The 18,387-nt window shown below is 42.6% G+C and overlaps 1 protein-coding gene across 2 annotated transcripts in view; it reads left to right on the plus strand.

Annotated features, from left to right (window-relative positions):
• The window catches only part of ZDHHC8 (zinc finger DHHC-type palmitoyltransferase 8), a 110,549-nt gene extending 92,162 nt beyond the window's left edge, over positions 1 to 18,387 (plus strand). For both annotated transcript variants that reach the window (XM_059863257.1, XM_059863258.1), the window contains 8 exons: positions 31 to 203; positions 1,394 to 1,496; positions 4,748 to 4,839; positions 6,445 to 6,577; positions 7,443 to 7,560; positions 8,160 to 8,269; positions 11,116 to 12,152; positions 13,503 to 18,387. In XM_059863257.1, the coding sequence (XP_059719240.1) occupies positions 31 to 203; positions 1,394 to 1,496; positions 4,748 to 4,839; positions 6,445 to 6,577; positions 7,443 to 7,560; positions 8,160 to 8,269; positions 11,116 to 12,152; positions 13,503 to 13,674 (1,938 nt within the window). In that variant the 3' untranslated portion in view covers positions 13,675 to 18,387. The remainder of the gene's footprint in view (positions 1 to 30; positions 204 to 1,393; positions 1,497 to 4,747; positions 4,840 to 6,444; positions 6,578 to 7,442; positions 7,561 to 8,159; positions 8,270 to 11,115; positions 12,153 to 13,502) is intronic.

Consider the following 18,387-nt stretch of genomic DNA (forward strand, 5'->3'; position numbering starts at 1 on the left):
TTTTTCCCTATCTCTCCCTTTCTTTACAAGGATTTTGACCATCACTGCCCATGGGTCAACAATTGCATTGGACGGAGGAACTACCGCTATTTTTTCCTCTTCTTGCTGTCCTTAAGTACACACATGGTTGGAGTGTTCACCTTTGGGCTCATCTTCGTCCTGAACCACATGGAAAAGCTGGGAGCAGCTCACACTACCATTACGTATCCTTCCTGCTGGTCTTTCCAGACTCAAGGTGACTGAGGAAAATGGGCAGGAATGAATCTGAATATTTGTCCTCTGGGAGCTGGTGGAGCCTGTCCTGATCCCCCACTGCTCTCCTCCTGTAAATGCTCAGTGCGGGATTTCCTCTGTTCCCGTTGTACCTGTGTGAGCATGGATTGCTCCAGAAACTGTAGGTGACCCTTTGTCTTTCTCAATCTTTGTCATGACAGCCCAGCAGAAGGATGAGCTGCCTCCCTGAATTTAACTTACAAGCAGGTGTAGCTCTCAACTGCTGCTTGCTGTATTTAAAACTCTGTTGCTGTGCTTTGGAGCAGAGTGTGCTCTGGAAGTAGCCCCCTGCATGCTATGTAACACATGAATTGCTGGCTCTGATGGGGTGATACTACTCTTGATAGGTCAGTGCAGAATATTCTTTACAAGGTAGAAAGGTAGAGCCAGAATCACTGAGTTCACATTACTTTTTAACCATCTCAAGGGTGAGGACCCAGACTAGGAGCAGATGGACTTAACTTTGGGACTAAATTTAGTTAGACTTTGCTAAAGGTGAGGAATACTTTGCACTCATGAGACCTCATCTGGAGTGCTGTGCCAACATCAGAAGGATGTGGAGCTGCTGGAGCAAGTCCAGTGGAGCAAGTCCAGTGGAGGCCTCAGAGGTGCTCAGAGAGTCCCTCTGCTCTGGAGGCTGGGAGAGTTGATGTTGTTCTTCCTGGAGAAGAGAAGGCTGTAGGGAGACCTTAGAGCCCTTTCCAGTGCCTAAAGGAGCTCCACAGAAGCTGGAGAGAGACTCTGGAAAAGGGTCTGGAGTGAAAGGATGAGGGGGAGCAGCTTCAAACTGAAAGAGGGCAAGTTTAGATGAGATATTAGCATGAAATTCTTCACTATGAGGCCCTGGCACAGGTTGCCCAGAGAAGCTGTGGCTGCCCCTGGATCTCTGGAAGTGTCCAAGGCCAGGTTGGACAGGGCTTGGAGCAGCCTGGGATAATGAAATATGTCCTGACAGCAGGGGTATTGAAACTAGGTTATCTTTAGGGTCCCTTCCATGCCAAACCATTCTATGAAACTGTGACACTCCCCTGTTTATTTTTTTTTCTCCTTTTCCTCTCCCTGTCTTTCACAGACCCTTTTCCCCTTCGCTCATCCCAGTTTCTTTAACTCTTGGATGCAGAATGGCTGTCATGTGTGTGGCTGGGTTATTCTTTATCCCAGTCATCGGTCTCACTGGCTTCCACATTGTTCTAGTGGCCCGAGGGCGCACAACCAATGAACAGGTAAGAGCAATCCTGTCTCCATGTTTGTGGCTTAGGTGCTGAGGTGGGAAGCTAAAGATGGTCCAAATCTTACCAGTAATGCTCTTATTGGTGCTTCTGTGAAGATCTAGGAAGGTTGCCTCTTTTTTTATTTTCAGATTTTTTTTTAATACACTGCAGGCAAAGATTTCCCTTTTTTAGCCATAGAGCATCACCCCAGACTTATTTATTGTTTAAAATCTACTCATGACCTTGAAATAGGTTATATGTGGTAAGTACCATCAACCCCAGAAGTTCAAACTTTATGAGTCAGACTGAACAACCCATGAGACTGAGTGAAAAAGAAAGGAAAATATTAAATCATTTGCCCTCTCTCTGGTGTTTGAACTACCCCAGCAAGCCCTCACTGCCCATGATAGGGTCTGAGTTAGCTCTTTGTCTCCCTCTGTGTCTCTCTCTTGTTCTCATGCTTATGAACACACACAGAGTGCAGTTGGACCCAGCTTGCTTTGCTTCTCCAAACCAAGTGCCAGCATGACACCTTGTGCCAAAAAGCCTGGAAAACTCCAGTTCCCCTGCAGTTGCTCCAACGTCCATGACCCACAGTCCCTGTGGTTGATGCAGACCTGCATTCATGTGCACATTAATGGCTTGGTGTGGCTGATAGAGATCAATGTGATGGGATCCATAACAGGTCACTGCCACCCCAGGGGACAGTTTGCAGGTGTGGCACTGGTCTCAGCCTTCATCCCAAGGCTCATAAATTCTGTGCATTGCAGTGCTTTACCCTTCTGCAGCTCCAGCTCCCAAGTGCCCCTCATATCTGGGGGTTTTTTCACATTTTTCCCCACCATACTTCTTTTCCCCTGTGGTTTGGGGTTTATTCCAGACGGGTTTTTGCTGCCCTTGCTCCCATGGGTGCTCTGCAGCTCCCACTGAACTGTTTTAGCTGTCCTGGGGGCTGATGGCTCCATGCTGTGGAGCTGTCTGGCTCCTGGGCAGGCTGTGAGCGATGAAAACATCTGTCTGAGGCCAGGCCCTCGTAAACTGAGATGACATTGTCTCCATCCCACAAGAGACAATAAAAACTCTTATCCAGAAGAGTGTGGGAGGTTTACATAAGCAAGGATTCTGAAGTCATCCTGAACAGTTGCCTAACATGGCCTTTGAACAAAGCAAGCTTCCATAGCTGTCATCTTCAAATGCTTTTCTCTGTCCTGCTCAGAATCATCTGCTCTTCATTTTAAAATTAATTTTGGCCAAGTATTAGATTTGATAGTGCTAACAATAGTAGCATGAAACACAGGGCATTTTGGTCTCATAGCCCAAGTCATGGTTTGCCTTAGGCTTGTCTTTGTGCAGTGATATAAACTCTCCATGAAAATTTTCGGCTGAGAAAGAAGGAAATCTTTAACTTTAAAAAATGTAAAATTTAACTTCCTGTGTTTGTGGCTGCACTAGAATTTAGAAAGGTTGAGGATTTTTTTCTGTGATCAAAATAACCATTGGAAAATGTATCCTACCTTGGTTTGGTTTCCTGAGCTACCAAACCACTTGAGATTTATTACATCTTTCCATGCCATTTTGAAAATTAAATATAATCTGGTCTTAATTTCTGCTTAGTCATATGTAGGGGTTATCTGTAACTGAAGGATGGATGTTCCCAGCCCTGAAGTCCTTGCAGAGGAAGCATATCTAAGTAATTAGAGCACCAGACCAGGAGAGATGGATGTGAGATCTGCTCCTGGCTTTGCCACTGTTCTAAAACATTCTCTTTTCTCCTGCAGTCTCAGTGCTGATTCTGTTTTCTCACACTGGTAGTTATCTGCTGTCAGCTTTGCAGTTGCAATATGCTCAGCTTATCTTGTTCTCTTTTCCCAGTACATTTTATAGGCCAGTGGTACAGACATTTTTGGGTTTTTACTGTAAATTTTTGGTATTTATTTGTTCTGGAGTTTGTAAGTTCTGAGCATTCATAGTAGGCAGATTGTAATTGAAAAGTGCATAGTGGCTGGGTTTAGATGTTTACTGAGCTTTCTGAATGCCTCTGAAATTCTTTTATGGAATGAAAATAACCCATAACCCAACATCTGCTCATATCCTGGTATTTTTAGTTTCTGAATAGAGTAAATAAATACCCTTCCCTCTTAGATTGCTTTCTAGCAGTGATTTTCAAACTACTTTAGAAACCAAACTGATATAATTAGTACTGTAATCTGTGAGTTGGAGAAATTTTATTTTCATACTGTGTTTGAGAAAATGGGCACAGAGATCTGAAATGTTTTGCCAGCATCTGGCACAAGTCAGTGTGAGCCTAGGATTGAATGCAGACCTGCCAAATGTCCCAGGCCCATGTTTTCATCAAAAGGTTGCTCTTCCAAATCTCAGAACTTCCAGCCTCTCTCTCTTGGCCTCTTAAAGAGCTTTATGTTATATCAACAAGGCCAGCATAATACATTGCAGAATCATTTGATTGTTGTTATTTTATGTGCAAGTTATGAAAGTATTTCTGGTGCTCTATATACTTGTTGCTAGATCAGAACTATGAGCTGATTAAAATGCTTTACTTGCAAACAACAACAACAGTAATGCTTTTAATGGCAACCACTGGTAATCTCCCTGGCTTTATTGGTATTTATCCCCATATGGTGACTTTTGAGCATGTGCCTGTAGAGTACTAACTCTTTATAATGCTTATGAAGCCTTGAATGGATCCCGCCAGTCTAATGAGGCTTGGCTTTTATTAAACCTGCTCATTTACAAGCAGACATTGTAATCACCAGGGAGGTCCTGGCACCCTCCCACATAAGGCAGTGGTTTGTACTGATTGCTGCTCAGGATGGGATCTGAGAGAGAGAAACATTGCTCTCATCCAGCATTTGGGAACGTTGATTCGACTTTGCTGTTGGTTTGGAGGGGACTCGCCAAGGCAGAGGAGGGGAAGTGATGGGAATAATAGAGACCAAAACAGGATGTCTGGCTGGGAGCACAGATCCAGTGAAGGAGCAGCATGGAGAGGTGAACATATCACTTTGAAGCCCAGTCACATTCAGCAATGTCCTTTTGGGAGGGGTCTTGAGTTGAGTGCCTCCTAGCTGGAATTGGCTGACAGAGGTGGTGTATTAGAGCTGGAGAGAAAAAGTGCAGCATTCAAAGAAAAACAATCCTTTTGGGAAGGACAGAAGGGTCAGACTTGTTCTTGGCTTTCTGAGGCTTGGATGATGACTTTTATATAACCAGAGGTTTGAGCAGTGTCCTGAACATGTTTCCAGGTGACAGGGAAATTCCGTGGGGGAGTGAATCCTTTTACCCGTGGATGCTGTGGAAACGTGGAACATGTGCTCTGCAGCCCCTTGGCTCCCAGGTAAGAGAAATGCTCTCAGCTGGAATGAGGGAGCAAGAGTCCCTGTTGGGCCAGGGGAAGAAATGTGCTTGGCTGGGCTCACAAGCCAAGAATCATTGATGGAATAAGAGGAAAGCAAAGCAAAACAGTCCTGAAGGTAGAGCTCTGTGATAGCTGCTTTCCTGTTGCATGGCTGTAACCTGTAATTTACCACCCTTATCCCAGAAATATTTTTTTGGAATGAGCTTGTCAAATTATGTTGAGCTTGTCTTCACCAGCTTGTTTATCCAGTGGATTTCAGTAACAAGGTAAATATCCATATGTTATCATGTTGCCCACACTACTTCTTACACTGTACAGGCAATGTCCAGTCTGCTGGGAGAAAGGAAGGAAGCTAAAATCAGCCTTTCTCCTTAAGACTTAAATCTAATTTAAGGCTGCTGTGGTTTTCAATCTCACTGGCACTTTCATTATCATAAAACAGATTATCAATGAGATCTACATCACGAAACTTGGGATTTTATTTATGGCTTTCTATTTTTGGGGAAATGGATTTATTGTTTCACATTTTGAAATCAGGATCTTAATGCAGTAGATCAGATGGACTATAAATAATTCTAGGTGCTGAGCTGTCTAGCCTGCAAACATGATCATAATCTTACTACAAGACTTATTTGAGCCTTTTTAGGGTGTTGAACAATTCCAGAGCCTGACACTCTTTCTGCCTTTTTTTCCCCTTTGTTATACAACAAATAATTCCTAAAGGACTGTTACATGTGTTAAAGACATTGGAGTAGCTGCTTCTCAAACCTTCCAAACATGAAAGTCAGGTCAAGGTGGATGAGAAGAGCTGGGTATTAAACGCTGTGAGACACTTGTGTTAAGAGAGGGGTTGTGAGTGCCATCATCATGGCTATTCACAGAATTGGAACAAGCAGAACATTTGTGTTTTGTGATGACCTGTTCAGATTGTTCTCTATATTGAAGGCCCCTGAGCCATCAGTACTAGAATGTCCTGTTCACTACATAAAACAGAGAAAGCTGGTGTGTGTATTATTGTACAGACACTGGCCAATTGCACTTAGAGAATTCTATTCCACTGGAGGGAAATTAGATATCTAAAATCAGCCATTTCCTCTTAGATTTTTTGCTTCCTATAGACTTGGCAGTCTCTTTTACCTCCATTTATTTGAACACTAAACATGCTACAGAAACAAGTCACCATGTGGTAAGTTAGAACTGGCAGCACATCATCTTCTCCATAGTAACTCCCCATGTGCTGGGTCTTGTTCCCCAGTCGCTGACTCCCACCACAGGGCAGCTGTTTCATGTTAACTGGGAGGATGTAGTCAGTCACTTCTGTTGGTGGCAGGCCTCTCTTGCTCTCTTTGTGCTCTTGTCCATTAGTGCTTAAAAAATTGCTGATTTTTTTAATACATCTTCTCCTTTCGCTCACTAATTTATTTTTTTTTATTGCTGCCTAATTATTACATACACTGAAATAAATGGAGATTCTTACCTAGATTCTGACACATTCTTAAATCATTACCTGGAAATGGGAAGATTTTTAAGCCTTGTTCTTAGGTTACTGTTTATTTTAACGAGGACTGTTGCACAATTCATCAGGTATGTGGTTGAGCCCAAGAAGAAGCAGGCTGTGAGTGTGAAGCCTCCTTTCCTGAGACCGGACTTGTCCGAGCGACAGATCACGGTGAAGATCAGCGACAACGGCATCCAAGCCAACCTCAACCGCAGCAAGGTGAGGGAATCTCCAAGCTCTGCTTTTGGAGGGCATGGAATGAGCATTATCAAGGCTGGGAATGAGTCTGTCATTGACAAATCTCTTTGAGATGATGCAGAAACTAGGGTCTGAGTCCTTGTCATACACTTCATGCTACGAAAGTAACGCAGGTTCAGTAACAGCAGCTCTTGATCCAGTAACAGGCATCTCTAGCATGGAGCCCTCTGGGCTTCTTTTGGAAGAGTTGCCTGTTCTTTGCAGTAGTTATTTTCTGTCCCAAGAGCTGTCGCCTCTTGGTGTTCAAATTAATTTTAATGGACCCTTGTACCACCAGACCAGGTTAGCTGTCCTACTTCAGAGAATGCTCTGAGCTTCCAGGCTGCAGAAAGACTTGTGGTCCGGGGCAAGGAATATTGACTCAGGAGTTGAGTTCTCTCCTCTTTTCAGTTTCTCCTGGTATGAATAACAGAGGATTTATTTAGTCCCATAAAAAGTGGTGGATTCAAATGAAGCCAACTTGCAAGATTTTTGTGGATAGCTACTTCCTTTGGAAGTAATTTTGGATAGTTACTTGCTGAGAGCTACCTGGAAAGTTGCTGAAAAATGCTAGAAAGCACTATTGTCTTCTACCACACATTAATTAGCATGATGATTATAGTACTTAGCCTGCCAAGTAGACCAGGATAGTGCATTAAAAATTCTACTGGCTGGTTATAACAATGCTAATTTTACTTGTGACAGTCCTTGCCTGCAGTGGATGCTAAATCCTGTTTGTCATTTTAGGTATAAGTAGTTCTAGTTCTTTGGTACATCCAGCACTCTGCCACATGGTGTTATTTAACCAAGTTTCATGTAATGATTGATTTTTTTGGATCTTTTTCAGTCTAAAATCAGCCTGGAAGGTCTGGAGGATAAGAGTATGGATGTGCAACCACCTCTTCCACCCAAAGGAGATCCAAACAAGTACTCTGAGCTAAAAGGGCAGCTGGGCACCAGTGAAGGTATAGTTGCATGATCGGCATTTTATTTTTATTTATAAGAAACTATTTTAGCCTCTTTAAAATGTTTCTTGTATTCTTTCAAAACATGGGATCTGGGCAAAGGATTTTTTCTATTTATAAGATTTCCATACTAGGGGAATTAACAGCAGGAAAGGGAGAGAAAAGCCAGCTTGAAGTGGTTTATTCAAGCCTAGGTTTAATTTTTCATGTCAGTTTTGCAGGGTTTATAAACTCTTTTAAACCCCTTCTTAAATCAATTTTAAAAATAAAAACGTCTAAGGAATCTAAGGAAATCAGAAATATTAGCATGAAATTCTTAGGCATTGCAAACTATTTCATTCATAAAAATGTGAACTTTATGCTTGATACTATTAAAAAAACCTTTTTTTTTCCAGACAGAACTAGTCGCTGAATTTCTTACAAACATTTAGCATTTCAAATTAGGCAAAATTTCTACTCACCAAAACATGTACTGCAAGTTCTGTTCTCTCCAGAACAGATCTGCTTGCAGAACATGATGGATGGCAAGGAATTATGGCTGACATATTTCTGTCCACATACATTTTAATAGAAAGTTGTTTTTTTTTTTTCTTTTGCAGAAGGTGGCCTCTCACCCAAACTTATCAGCCCTCCCACTCCTGCCATGTACAAATACCGACCAGCTTTCAGCAACAATCCCAAAGTCCACTACCACGCCACGGCCGAGCAGGTGAGCGAGTTTCTGCTCCCAGCTAGCACCAGGCAGTGTGGGGCTGAGGAGGAATTCACTGCAGGGCTCCAGCGAGTGCCAGAGTGTAAAAGTAAATAACAAAGCTTGGCACTGTTGTGTGGCAGTGTATTATTTTCACTGTGCTCCTTATGGAAACATGTCTGGTTTCACAGCTTCCCCCTGCTGACGCGTCTGTCCCTCTGCCAGGCGTGCGCTGCCGCTGCTCCGGTGTCTCGGTCTGATCTTGGGGTGCTGAGAAGTGTCACCTCCTGTTGGCTTCTCCTGGCAGAGGTGCCACCTCACATTCCCTTCAGAGGGAACTGGGTATGCTGAGTGCTTCTCTGGATCAGACCCTTTGGTCAACACTCAGTGTACTCACTGATTCCTTAAGACGTCAGCTTGCAGAATAGAAAGAACTTTTAAAGCATCCCGGGAGATATTTTACTGAGAATTAACAGAGGACTCCTCATGTTTGACCTTCCTCAGCACCTATTCAGTGCATTTGGGTTATATGGAAAAAAACACCTTCCTAACTCTTGGCATCATTTTCACCTATCAAGAAAACTGAGGTCAAAACACTTAGACAGATTTGCTGTGGAATTTTAACAGTTTTCTCTTTTGCTTAGAAGTTATGAAACTTATTTCTCATGGATTTATTGCAAATATTCCTTGGCCCCCAGGACCTGAGAACAGCATTTGAAAAATCACTGGTCTAACTTGTATATTTGCAATATGTATCCAAATCTTCACGCAACAGTGGAGACAGCCTTAAAAAACCCATACCACACACAGTGTAGTTTTCTTAAAATTAATTTCATCAGGTCCTTCAGTATCACTCCTGGAATAACAAGAAGGGGGTTATAGGAAGGAGTATTATGAAAGAAGTTAGCAAAGGAAAATATGGTAGATGAAAACAATTGACTGTAGCAACACTGTAATAAGACAGAATGTTCCTTATATGATGAGGAAAGCTTCTCCTGAATCCTTCTCATTTTGAAAAGAAAGATGGTGATAGATAGTGGAATTGCAGCTATGACCAAGTTTAAGTTTTAGTCTTGCTGCGATAATGGTAAATCTTATTCTCTGGATATGTCCACTTAATGAAGAAATGAGTGGCTTATGAGAGGGAACACAAGAACAACAGTGTTCATGTTCACTGTATCCAAAAAGTTTAATATCCTATCATTTTCATTTTATTGCATGAAAAATGGCTTGACATCCAGTTCAAAATAGTCTATTTACAGGCATCATCTAGCAATTTTGAGCTGTGGAAGCCACAGCATTCTGAGTCATAATGCCAAAAGTCAGAGAGCCAAGGAAGGTAGGCTTGTTGTGTTCATTCAGGGCATAGCCAGAGATGCAATATAGATACAGGGCAGGTTCTGATTAGGCCAGGGGACTGGGCAGTGCTGTGAAATGATAACAGGGAACAGCACCTTCACTCTGAGGGTTGCTGTTTGCTGTTGCTGACTGGTGTACAAGCTCTGGGGCCTTGTTCAGTTTTATAGTAGTCACAACTCTCTAGTAGTCAGCTGGGAGTATCATAAAATGGGGTTCACGTGGTGAGCTGATAGGAGGGCATGGATTTGTCTGCCATGCCTAAGTGGGAGGTACAGGGGGAAAGAGACTGGGCTGTGTGAGGAATGCCATGGTGTCTGTTCTGTATCAGTTCTTCAGCCTGTCAGTGCAATTCTGCTTTTGAGCAATGAAAGCTGCTAGGAAAGAGGCATTGGGACACAAGGATAAGTAGCACAAATATCCTTAAAAGCTACGTCATTGCTCTCATCCTCCTTTACAGGCTGTCACTTGGTCTCCTTTTTCCAGAGAAAGCCAAATTTAGCACCATGCTCTAGAAGAGAGTGAGCTGTTTTGCATATTTCTCTATCTTCTAGCTGAAAGGAAAAAGCTTTTTAAAAACATCCACAATAAATCAGGGATTTGTCATTCAGTTTATTTTTTTTCAATAGTTTTTCTTTAAAAGAAACTAAAGAACAAGCTGTGCCAACTGCATTTTTGATTAAATATGTGACTGATAATAACTCTTTGTTTGCAGAGCCAGTGTAGCCAATTTATTGTGCATTATGGCAAACTGTTCCTTAAAAAGAGCAGTGAAAACTATTTGCTTAGCACAGAGTGGCATTTTAAGTGAACAGAACTCTGAGCAATTTTCACAGAGTAAAACAAAGTGAAATCCTATCTGTTTTCAGAGCACATAAATAAACTATGGGCTTTGTTTCCTTTTCTGATGTGGCCACTTTCTCCTACACACGCAATAAAAAAGAGAAAATTGCTTCATTTCATTGTCTAAATGGTGGGAAGGAGCCTCTCTGCTTTAATTAAGGTTAAGTGCCTAATTTTGAAGACCTATGACCAGAAATTCAGAATTACTGAATATTCATAGTGCAGAGTAGAGTGGATAAGAGTGTGCTGGTCCCCAGCATGTTGAAATGAAGCTCAAAATATTTCTGTCTCAGCACACAAGACCAGACATCCTGCAACTCGAGAGCTATTTGTAGAAAATGTGAAGTGCAGTGCATTTTCCAAGGGCAGTATTATCAGATAACAATCTGATTTACCTTGACTGAGACTTGAGTCTCAGCTTGGGTCTCATTCAGTGTTCATGTATTAACTTACTTTTTACTGTCAATATTATTTAGCAACTCCTCCTTGGTTCTAAGGTGCTAATCCATATGTTGAACAGGAGTCAGGAGATTTTCTTGTAATGAACCTGGGCTGACAGTCAGAGGGAAGACCTTCAGCTCTGTCCTTCCCATGCACTCGCTGAGAGACAAAACCTGTACTTACGTGTCACTGCCTTCTGTTTCTCACATTCACCTCTGTTTTAGATCACCTTGCAGGAGGGACACAGTCAAGGGGCTCTGATAGAAGAGGATGGCAGGAGCCTTGATTACCAGTCTGAACCCAGCTTGGACATCCCCAGCTACCGGAAGAGCTCCCTCCACAAGACCTATCAGTCTTCCCCACTCCAGATAGATTCCTTTGCCATCAATTCACGATCCCTGAGCCTGAAATCTGCTGGCAGGAGGGGGACAGACAAAGTGCCCCTTCATCCAATAAAGTCCGAAGGAGCAGCTTCCACCCCTTACAAAAGCATCTTTTCTCCCAATTCCCTGTCAAACAGAAATGGGAGTCTTTCGTATGACAGTTTGCTGAACCCCATGTCTCCCTCGGGGAGGAAGTGCATTGCCCATTCTGCAGTCAGCTCTGTTGGGTACCACTCCCCATATTTGTCAGCCAAAATGTGCCACCTCCGGGGCAGCGAGCTGCAGCGCCAGCCCCCGCAGAGCTTCAGCCCGGTGCTGGGCAGCCCGGCCCCGCATCAGCGAGACCCCTCCCCAGTGCGCTATGATAACCTTTCCAAGACAATTATGGCATCCATCCAGGAAAGGAAAGAGATGGAAGAGAGGGAGAAGCTCCTCCACTCGCACCCTGACTCAGTGTTTGCAGACTCAGGTGTCTATGACACACCCAGCTCCTACAGCCTTCAGCAAGTGAGCACGCTCTCGGAAGACCCGCGCAGCATGGCCATGAGATACGGATCCAGGGACAATCTGATGGCTGCCACCAGCTTTAGCACAAGGAACCCTATACTGCAGTCCTCAGTGTCTTCACTCTCAAGTGCAATGACAAGAGCCCCAAGGACTTCCACAACCTCTCTGCAAGCTGATTTAGCCAATAATAACGTGCAGTCCCATCAAGCACTACAGGGCAGGGTGAGCAATGGCTCCTACAAATCCCCAGGCCACCAGGTCCCATCGTCCCCCACAGGGATGCCTAGGTCACCCTCTTACGGAGGCCCGAAGGCTGTGTCGTTTGTAAACACTGTGGAAATTACAGAGGTGCAGTCAGTGGGAGCACAGAGGTATGTACTGCTTGAGGGGCTGAGAGCACTGGAAATCTGCTTCTGAGCAAGGGCTGGAGCTGGAGCTGCGCTGGAGGCACACCCTGATGAGGTGTTTGCTGTGGGCCATGATGGTGGGAGGTTTGTGGGTGCTCTTCAGTTCTGTCACACCCCCACAGCAACGTCATCATGACAAAATGTTTGCACTTCTGCTGTACTTTGAATTGCAGGTGGTCAGTTTTGCTGTAAATTCATAGTGATATGGTCATAGTCATAGCTGAACTGGGGAATTATTTCCAAGGTGTGAGGCGGATTATTCCTTCCATTATGCACAAAAGGGTGTAATTATTCTACTTTGTAGCCTGAAGGGAGGCTGACCCAGACATTGCGTGGATACAGAGGCAGAGCTGGGATCCTACTTGTGCAACATACTCTGTGCTGAGGGAAACAGGCTGAGATCCTGGTGCTTGGCATTGACAGCTCTGTATTTAGCAGTGTTGAGTGTCCATAGTACAGAACTGCTGCTAAAAGCATAGAGCTTCATGACATTACCTTAAGGCCTTGCTGCTTCCTTTCTTTCTGTGAGAAAGCAAGGAGAGAAAGGATTTGCTGTGCTGAAAGCCTCAGTAACTGCCACCTGAGCAAGATGCTCAGCTGCAGCTACTGCATGTGCTTCTGTTTTCCTTCTGGAAGCCATGGAGCTTGCAAAGCCTGAAGAGATCATGATCCTGCTGAGGATGCAGTATTTCAGTTTAGTTGGGACCTTGAGGGCAGCTCTTCAGAAATATCCAAGTTTCCTTTGTATCTGGTACTTACTGTGCTGTGTTAGCCTCTGGTTTAGACCCCAGGCTTCTCTCTCCTGTTATCCAACAGTTAGGGAAAACATTGAAATGTGGAAGAACTATTGTTGTAGATCTCCTGAAGTTAAGTGCAAACAAGTTGTTTCAGAGATGAGCAACAAAGTTTTGTTTACCTGGTTATTCAACTGGGAAATGTTTTTTCTGCTAATTTGTTTCTGCTTTTAAAACACAGTTTGGCTTAAGGTCAGTGGTGAGCAGTGGTAACAGTTAAACTCTCCTGTGTCCTACAAATGCCTATGCAATTAGTTTGGAACAACAAAGCATTTAAGCAAGTAATTAAATTAACAAATATTACTCAGGCGTGGTCCACTAACCTAATGGCCAAATTAGTTCTCTCATTTCAGTGGCTTTTCATCAAACGCACTGGCTTCAACCAGCTTGCTCCCAGGCTTGAATATTTTGCAGTGCTGGGAACTCAGGGTGACAGGGGTGACTGTTTATTCTGAATGAAACCATTCTGTATCACACTTTGTCACTAATATTGCATCTTTTGATATTTCTTTTGATGCAGGGATGACATGCAGTTGAAGACACCTCACAGTAAAATAAATGGACAGCCAAAAGGAATAGCCAGGTTGGGTTCAACATCAAGTTCCCAGGGGACACCAGTCAGCCCTGCTAGACATTCTAATGTTAAGAAGGTGTCTGGAGTTGGTGGAACAACCTATGAAATTTCAGTGTAAAATAAAATGAATTAAAAACAAAGAGCCATCCACTCAGCCAGCCATGAAGCTAGGAGCACTGTGAAGACTCAAACAACAACAAAGAAGGAGCAGCAGCAGTCGGCCACTCTCCTTTTCTTGTTTTGGGTTTGTTCTGTTTTCATCTTTCTCTTTTGGCCAAAAACCAGCTGCAGCCTTATTCTTGAGGGAATAATAAAATTGTACAGTCTATCAGACTCTTCCTGAACCGACAGGCGGGAACTGGCTACGACCTAAGACCACACCGAGCGGAATTCCTTCCTGCAAGAGAGCGCTAAAGCCATTGTGCGCGTGTCTGTCCAACCACTCTGTTGTGTACCAGTTGTGCTGTGAAACAGTTCAGTCAGTCCAGGATCAGTCAGTTCTCCCATGCCCCTTCCCAGTTCTTCTGGCCAGCGATGTGTCTGGCAGGAGCCAGAGGACCAACTGCTGTTTTCCTGCTGACATGGAAAATAGGGTTCTTGCGCTGGGCAGGAGCTTCTCCTCGTCCCCTGGGCGCTGCAGCTCTGGTTCCTCCTCCTGGGAAGGAACAAGGCAAGGCCACTTGGGCTGCAGACACCATGTCTTCTTTAAAAGCCCTCCTGGTCCCAGATGGGGGCAGGAGAAAGGATAGCAACAGCTTCTCCCTGTCTGCCATTGGCCTCCCTGTGTGTGAAGTTGTGTGTGTGTGCGTGTGTTTGTCTCCATGGAAAAGGACCGCAACATCGGCGAGGATCTGCCACTCTGACCTCCTGCTCCCTCTGGGTTTGAAAGGCTTCTCTGACCCAGCAACAAAACCAAGCAGATAAGAAAGGAAATGTTCAGATGGAAGCATATTCTAAACAGCCATCAGCTGCTTTCCCTGCACCCTCCTTACCTGTTGGATTTAGGCAGTAACAGAGTTTACTGCCTTGCCCTGGTGCCGTCAGTGTAATCCCGCAGCAAGGTTATCATAAGCTGTCGAATTTGCAGTGTGTGTAACTGAGCCAAGCGTGCATCTAAAGGATATAAATTTTCTGTCTGCCTAATTACTAGCACATTCCCTCTGGTCTTCAATACTGTTAGACAAAGGATTTTCAATTTGGGTTTTTCCCCCCTGGGGAACAACTTTTTAAAATAATATCAATCAAATCTATTTAACATTCTGAGGTTTCTTTTTCCTGTCTCCAGAAAACTACATTTACTTTGTTGGATTTAAAGACAACTTTACCGTAAAAAACAAGAAAGGGGTGCATTACTTTTGTCAAAAATATGAGGACTCTGGCAAAGCTAATTTTGGGACAAATGGATTTTTATTTCTCTATTCCTTATCTCCTTTTCTTTACCATTCAGTTACCACCTCAGAAGTCAAAAGTACTGAGATCTGGACCAATGCTAACTTGCCAGATCATGTGTGCAATTAAGAATATCCTGAGCAACTGTTGCCAAAGTCACTAAAAATTATTATTTATCACTAAGCCAGTCAGCATACAAGACCTCGACTTCCCACCTGGTTCTCATGGTGAATAGTTTTGATTAGAGATCTAAATCCATTTTAGATTCTTCAGGATATTCGTTTCAAGGGGTTAAATCCTTTTTAGTCCTTGACTATAATGGAAAGCTCTCCAGGTATTTGGTAGCAATTCAGAATGTGTTCATAATATCTTATTTGTTTTCATGTATGTTGAGATTAATTATTCCAGAAGGCAAATATTGACCTTAATTTTGCCTGGTTACAATTTATATTTTGATTTGATGAATCTTGACATCTGCTGCAATACATGGTTATTATGTCCCTTGTATATCACATTATTTTTTGGAGACAAAGGTTGAAGAGAACATAAGAAAGTTAATCATCTCTCTGTGTAATGCTCTATGTTGCCTGAAGGAAGAAACGTGGAAAGCAATGCATCTGCAATAGGCTAAAGTTCTGAGAGAGTGAAGTAGAAATCAGTGTGCATTTTATTGCCTTGGTGGTATTTTAAATGCCTGGTGTAGGGATATTGCAGAGCAGAGAAGCAATAGTCTTTCTGTGCAGATTTGCTCACTGCCATGTAGAACATTGTCTTAGTTGGAGGCGCTATGGTACCAGAAGGATGCTGGCAAACTGGATCAGGTATAGATGGAGCAATATATATTAAAGAACTGGATGGGCTGGCTAATGAGAAGATTTAAAGGGCTAAAACATGCCACTGGCTAAGCAATGAAGTGGAAATGAGTATCATAATTTTACAAATATGTTACTTAAAAGTTGTAAAACCAAAGGTTAATCCAAGGGTTGTCACTGGTAACCAATGCTCTACATTTAGAATGGGGCAGAAAAGATGGAGAGGAAGGGGCAGTGAATAGTCTTCCAAGCAGAGTTTTGGACAAACTGTTTAGGACAGTCAAACTGTATTTGGACAAGTCATTAAAAAATTTCTGTGAGAGGTGAGTCTGTAGGGACAAGGGGTAGACCAGATGGCCTTACAGATTTCTTCCATCTTTAACTGTTATTAATCTGCAGTCTACCCTGATGTTAACTCCTCAGGAAGATGCAGTACTTCTTTAAGGACTGGAATTCACTCTGGTGCATAGAGTATCACAAAATTACTTGTTTTTAAAGTATCATGTATGCCATATGTAAGCCCTGAAAAAGAGGGGGTAGGAAACACATGGGATTAGGGAGTGACACAAGGGCACATTTTATCATGTATCTTTGAATACGTACATGAAATTCATGCAAGCAAGGCTGAAAATTTGCACCAATGTAATATTTGAGATTTGCATCCCAGTGATGCTCCACTTTGATCGTTCTTTCTCTTGCATTTATAAATGAAAAAGCTACTGAGGAACTTGAAGGGCCAAAGAGCCTTTGAAGTTAACTACATTAGTTCATGAGAGAATTTCTCAGTAAGACTAAACACAGTATTGTGTGTATAAAGCACTAATATCCAGGGTTATTTTGACATAGTTCACAAGGGGTAAGGGAGAAAAATAGGATGCACTGTGTCAGTACAGGTTCAACAGGAAGGATTATGTATTTTGTGAGTAGTTTTGCCCACAGTTGAGAGACATTCAACTTTTTCATAGGTTTACAATGGTACCAAAGTATTTTTTTTGTTTTTTTTCCTTTTGAGGTTTGCATTTAATTCAGTGCACATAGCCTGGAGTAAATGATTCAGATTTTCTGAAAGAATAATCTAAGCAGAACTGTTAACAGGAGATTGCATGCAGCAAATCCAGCCTCATTTCCATCCAAGGCACTGAACTTGCAGCTATTTACTCATAAATGTAAGTGTCTGTTCCATAGTTCCTGTTGTGGAACTGGGGACCTGTTTATTAAATCTAATTTTTTAGCAGAATCCAGCCCATATTAAAGCATAGTTCTTTAAGCAGTTTACAGATCAGCAGTAAGGTTCTTCTGTCAAGATACCCTGTTTTTACAGACACTGCAGGCCAAATCTTCAGCTTGTATAAATTAGTGTGGCTCCATGAAAGCTCATTTAATTGATGCTAATTTATAGTAGGTGGGGATCAGCCATGAAAATCCAGCACGAGTTAACACGTCCTGTAAAGTAGCTTCTTTATTTTTGTCATGCTTATTTCATGTTTCAAAAGTCTTAAATATTTTCAACATGTTTTTATTTGTAGCTGTGGATTGTATTACTTATTTAAAAAAGAGCAATAGTTTTTTTTAGTTTACGCATCAGTTTTCATTGCATATTGCATTTTATTATCCGTTTGTTCCCTGTTCATATGCTCCCAGTTAGCCTCCAGGTTTTCATTGTAGTACTTTTCTGCCTTGAAAAGTTGGATCTCTATATCTTTAGTTGTATAATATATTGAGTATTATGGAATTAAATGTACCTTACTACATGGGTGGGAGAGAGAGAAAATATTTTTACTTGAAGCCTTAATATTTTCTTTTTTTACTACTTTCTTTGTTGACCTCATAGGAAAGTCTGAATAGCAAAGACTTTGAAACTCTGGGCCAAATACTGCACTGACAGACAACCAGCATTTGGCCCCCCTGTCAAAACTGGATGCAGACATAACCTGAAGTGAACAAGGGAAAAAGCCTCAGGGTGGCATATTTTCCTGAAGATCATTAATACAGTTTCTAAACATGTCTGTAAGCAAGTACATTAAAGAAGTCTTCAAGTCTTGAATTTTTAAGGAAGGTGATAGCAGGAACTGCCCTAATATCTTACATCTGCTTTTTTGGGTTTTTGTTTGGTTGTTTTTTCTTTTTTTTAATTAAGCAAAACAAATGTATTTACTCAGTTTGGTTCAGCCAGCTCGGGGGGTTGCACAGAGCTCTGTGTTGGTAGCCATGTGCAGCACAGGAGCTGTGGGGTGTTGCTGTTCTCATTCTAACCAAGCGTGATGTTGTGTCAGCTCGGCCCACGAGGATCCCTCCCGGGCCTTACAGTGGACGTTCCTCAGATGATGCCTACTCTCCTACAAGCCTAATATGGAAATTGCAATGTGGTTTTCTTTGGACTATATCTGTGGTCCAGACTAGAGATATATAGAGAGATATATATATAGTCAATATTTTTTTGTGTGTGTGGGAAAGATGGGGTCAAGCTTTTCTGTCTCTGACAGTCTGGAAAGTTAATGTCGAACCGTTTTTATGGTCTGTATTTCACCTGTTCTGCCACCTTGAATTGTTGGAATGTATCCGTGCAGGCTTTGTGGAGCTCTGTCTGTAACCTTTTTTGTGGCTCTCGTAATACATATATATTTTTTAAA

Source organism: Haemorhous mexicanus, chromosome 19, assembly GCF_027477595.1.
Source record: "Haemorhous mexicanus isolate bHaeMex1 chromosome 19, bHaeMex1.pri, whole genome shotgun sequence".
Lineage (NCBI taxonomy): Eukaryota > Metazoa > Chordata > Aves > Passeriformes > Fringillidae > Haemorhous > Haemorhous mexicanus.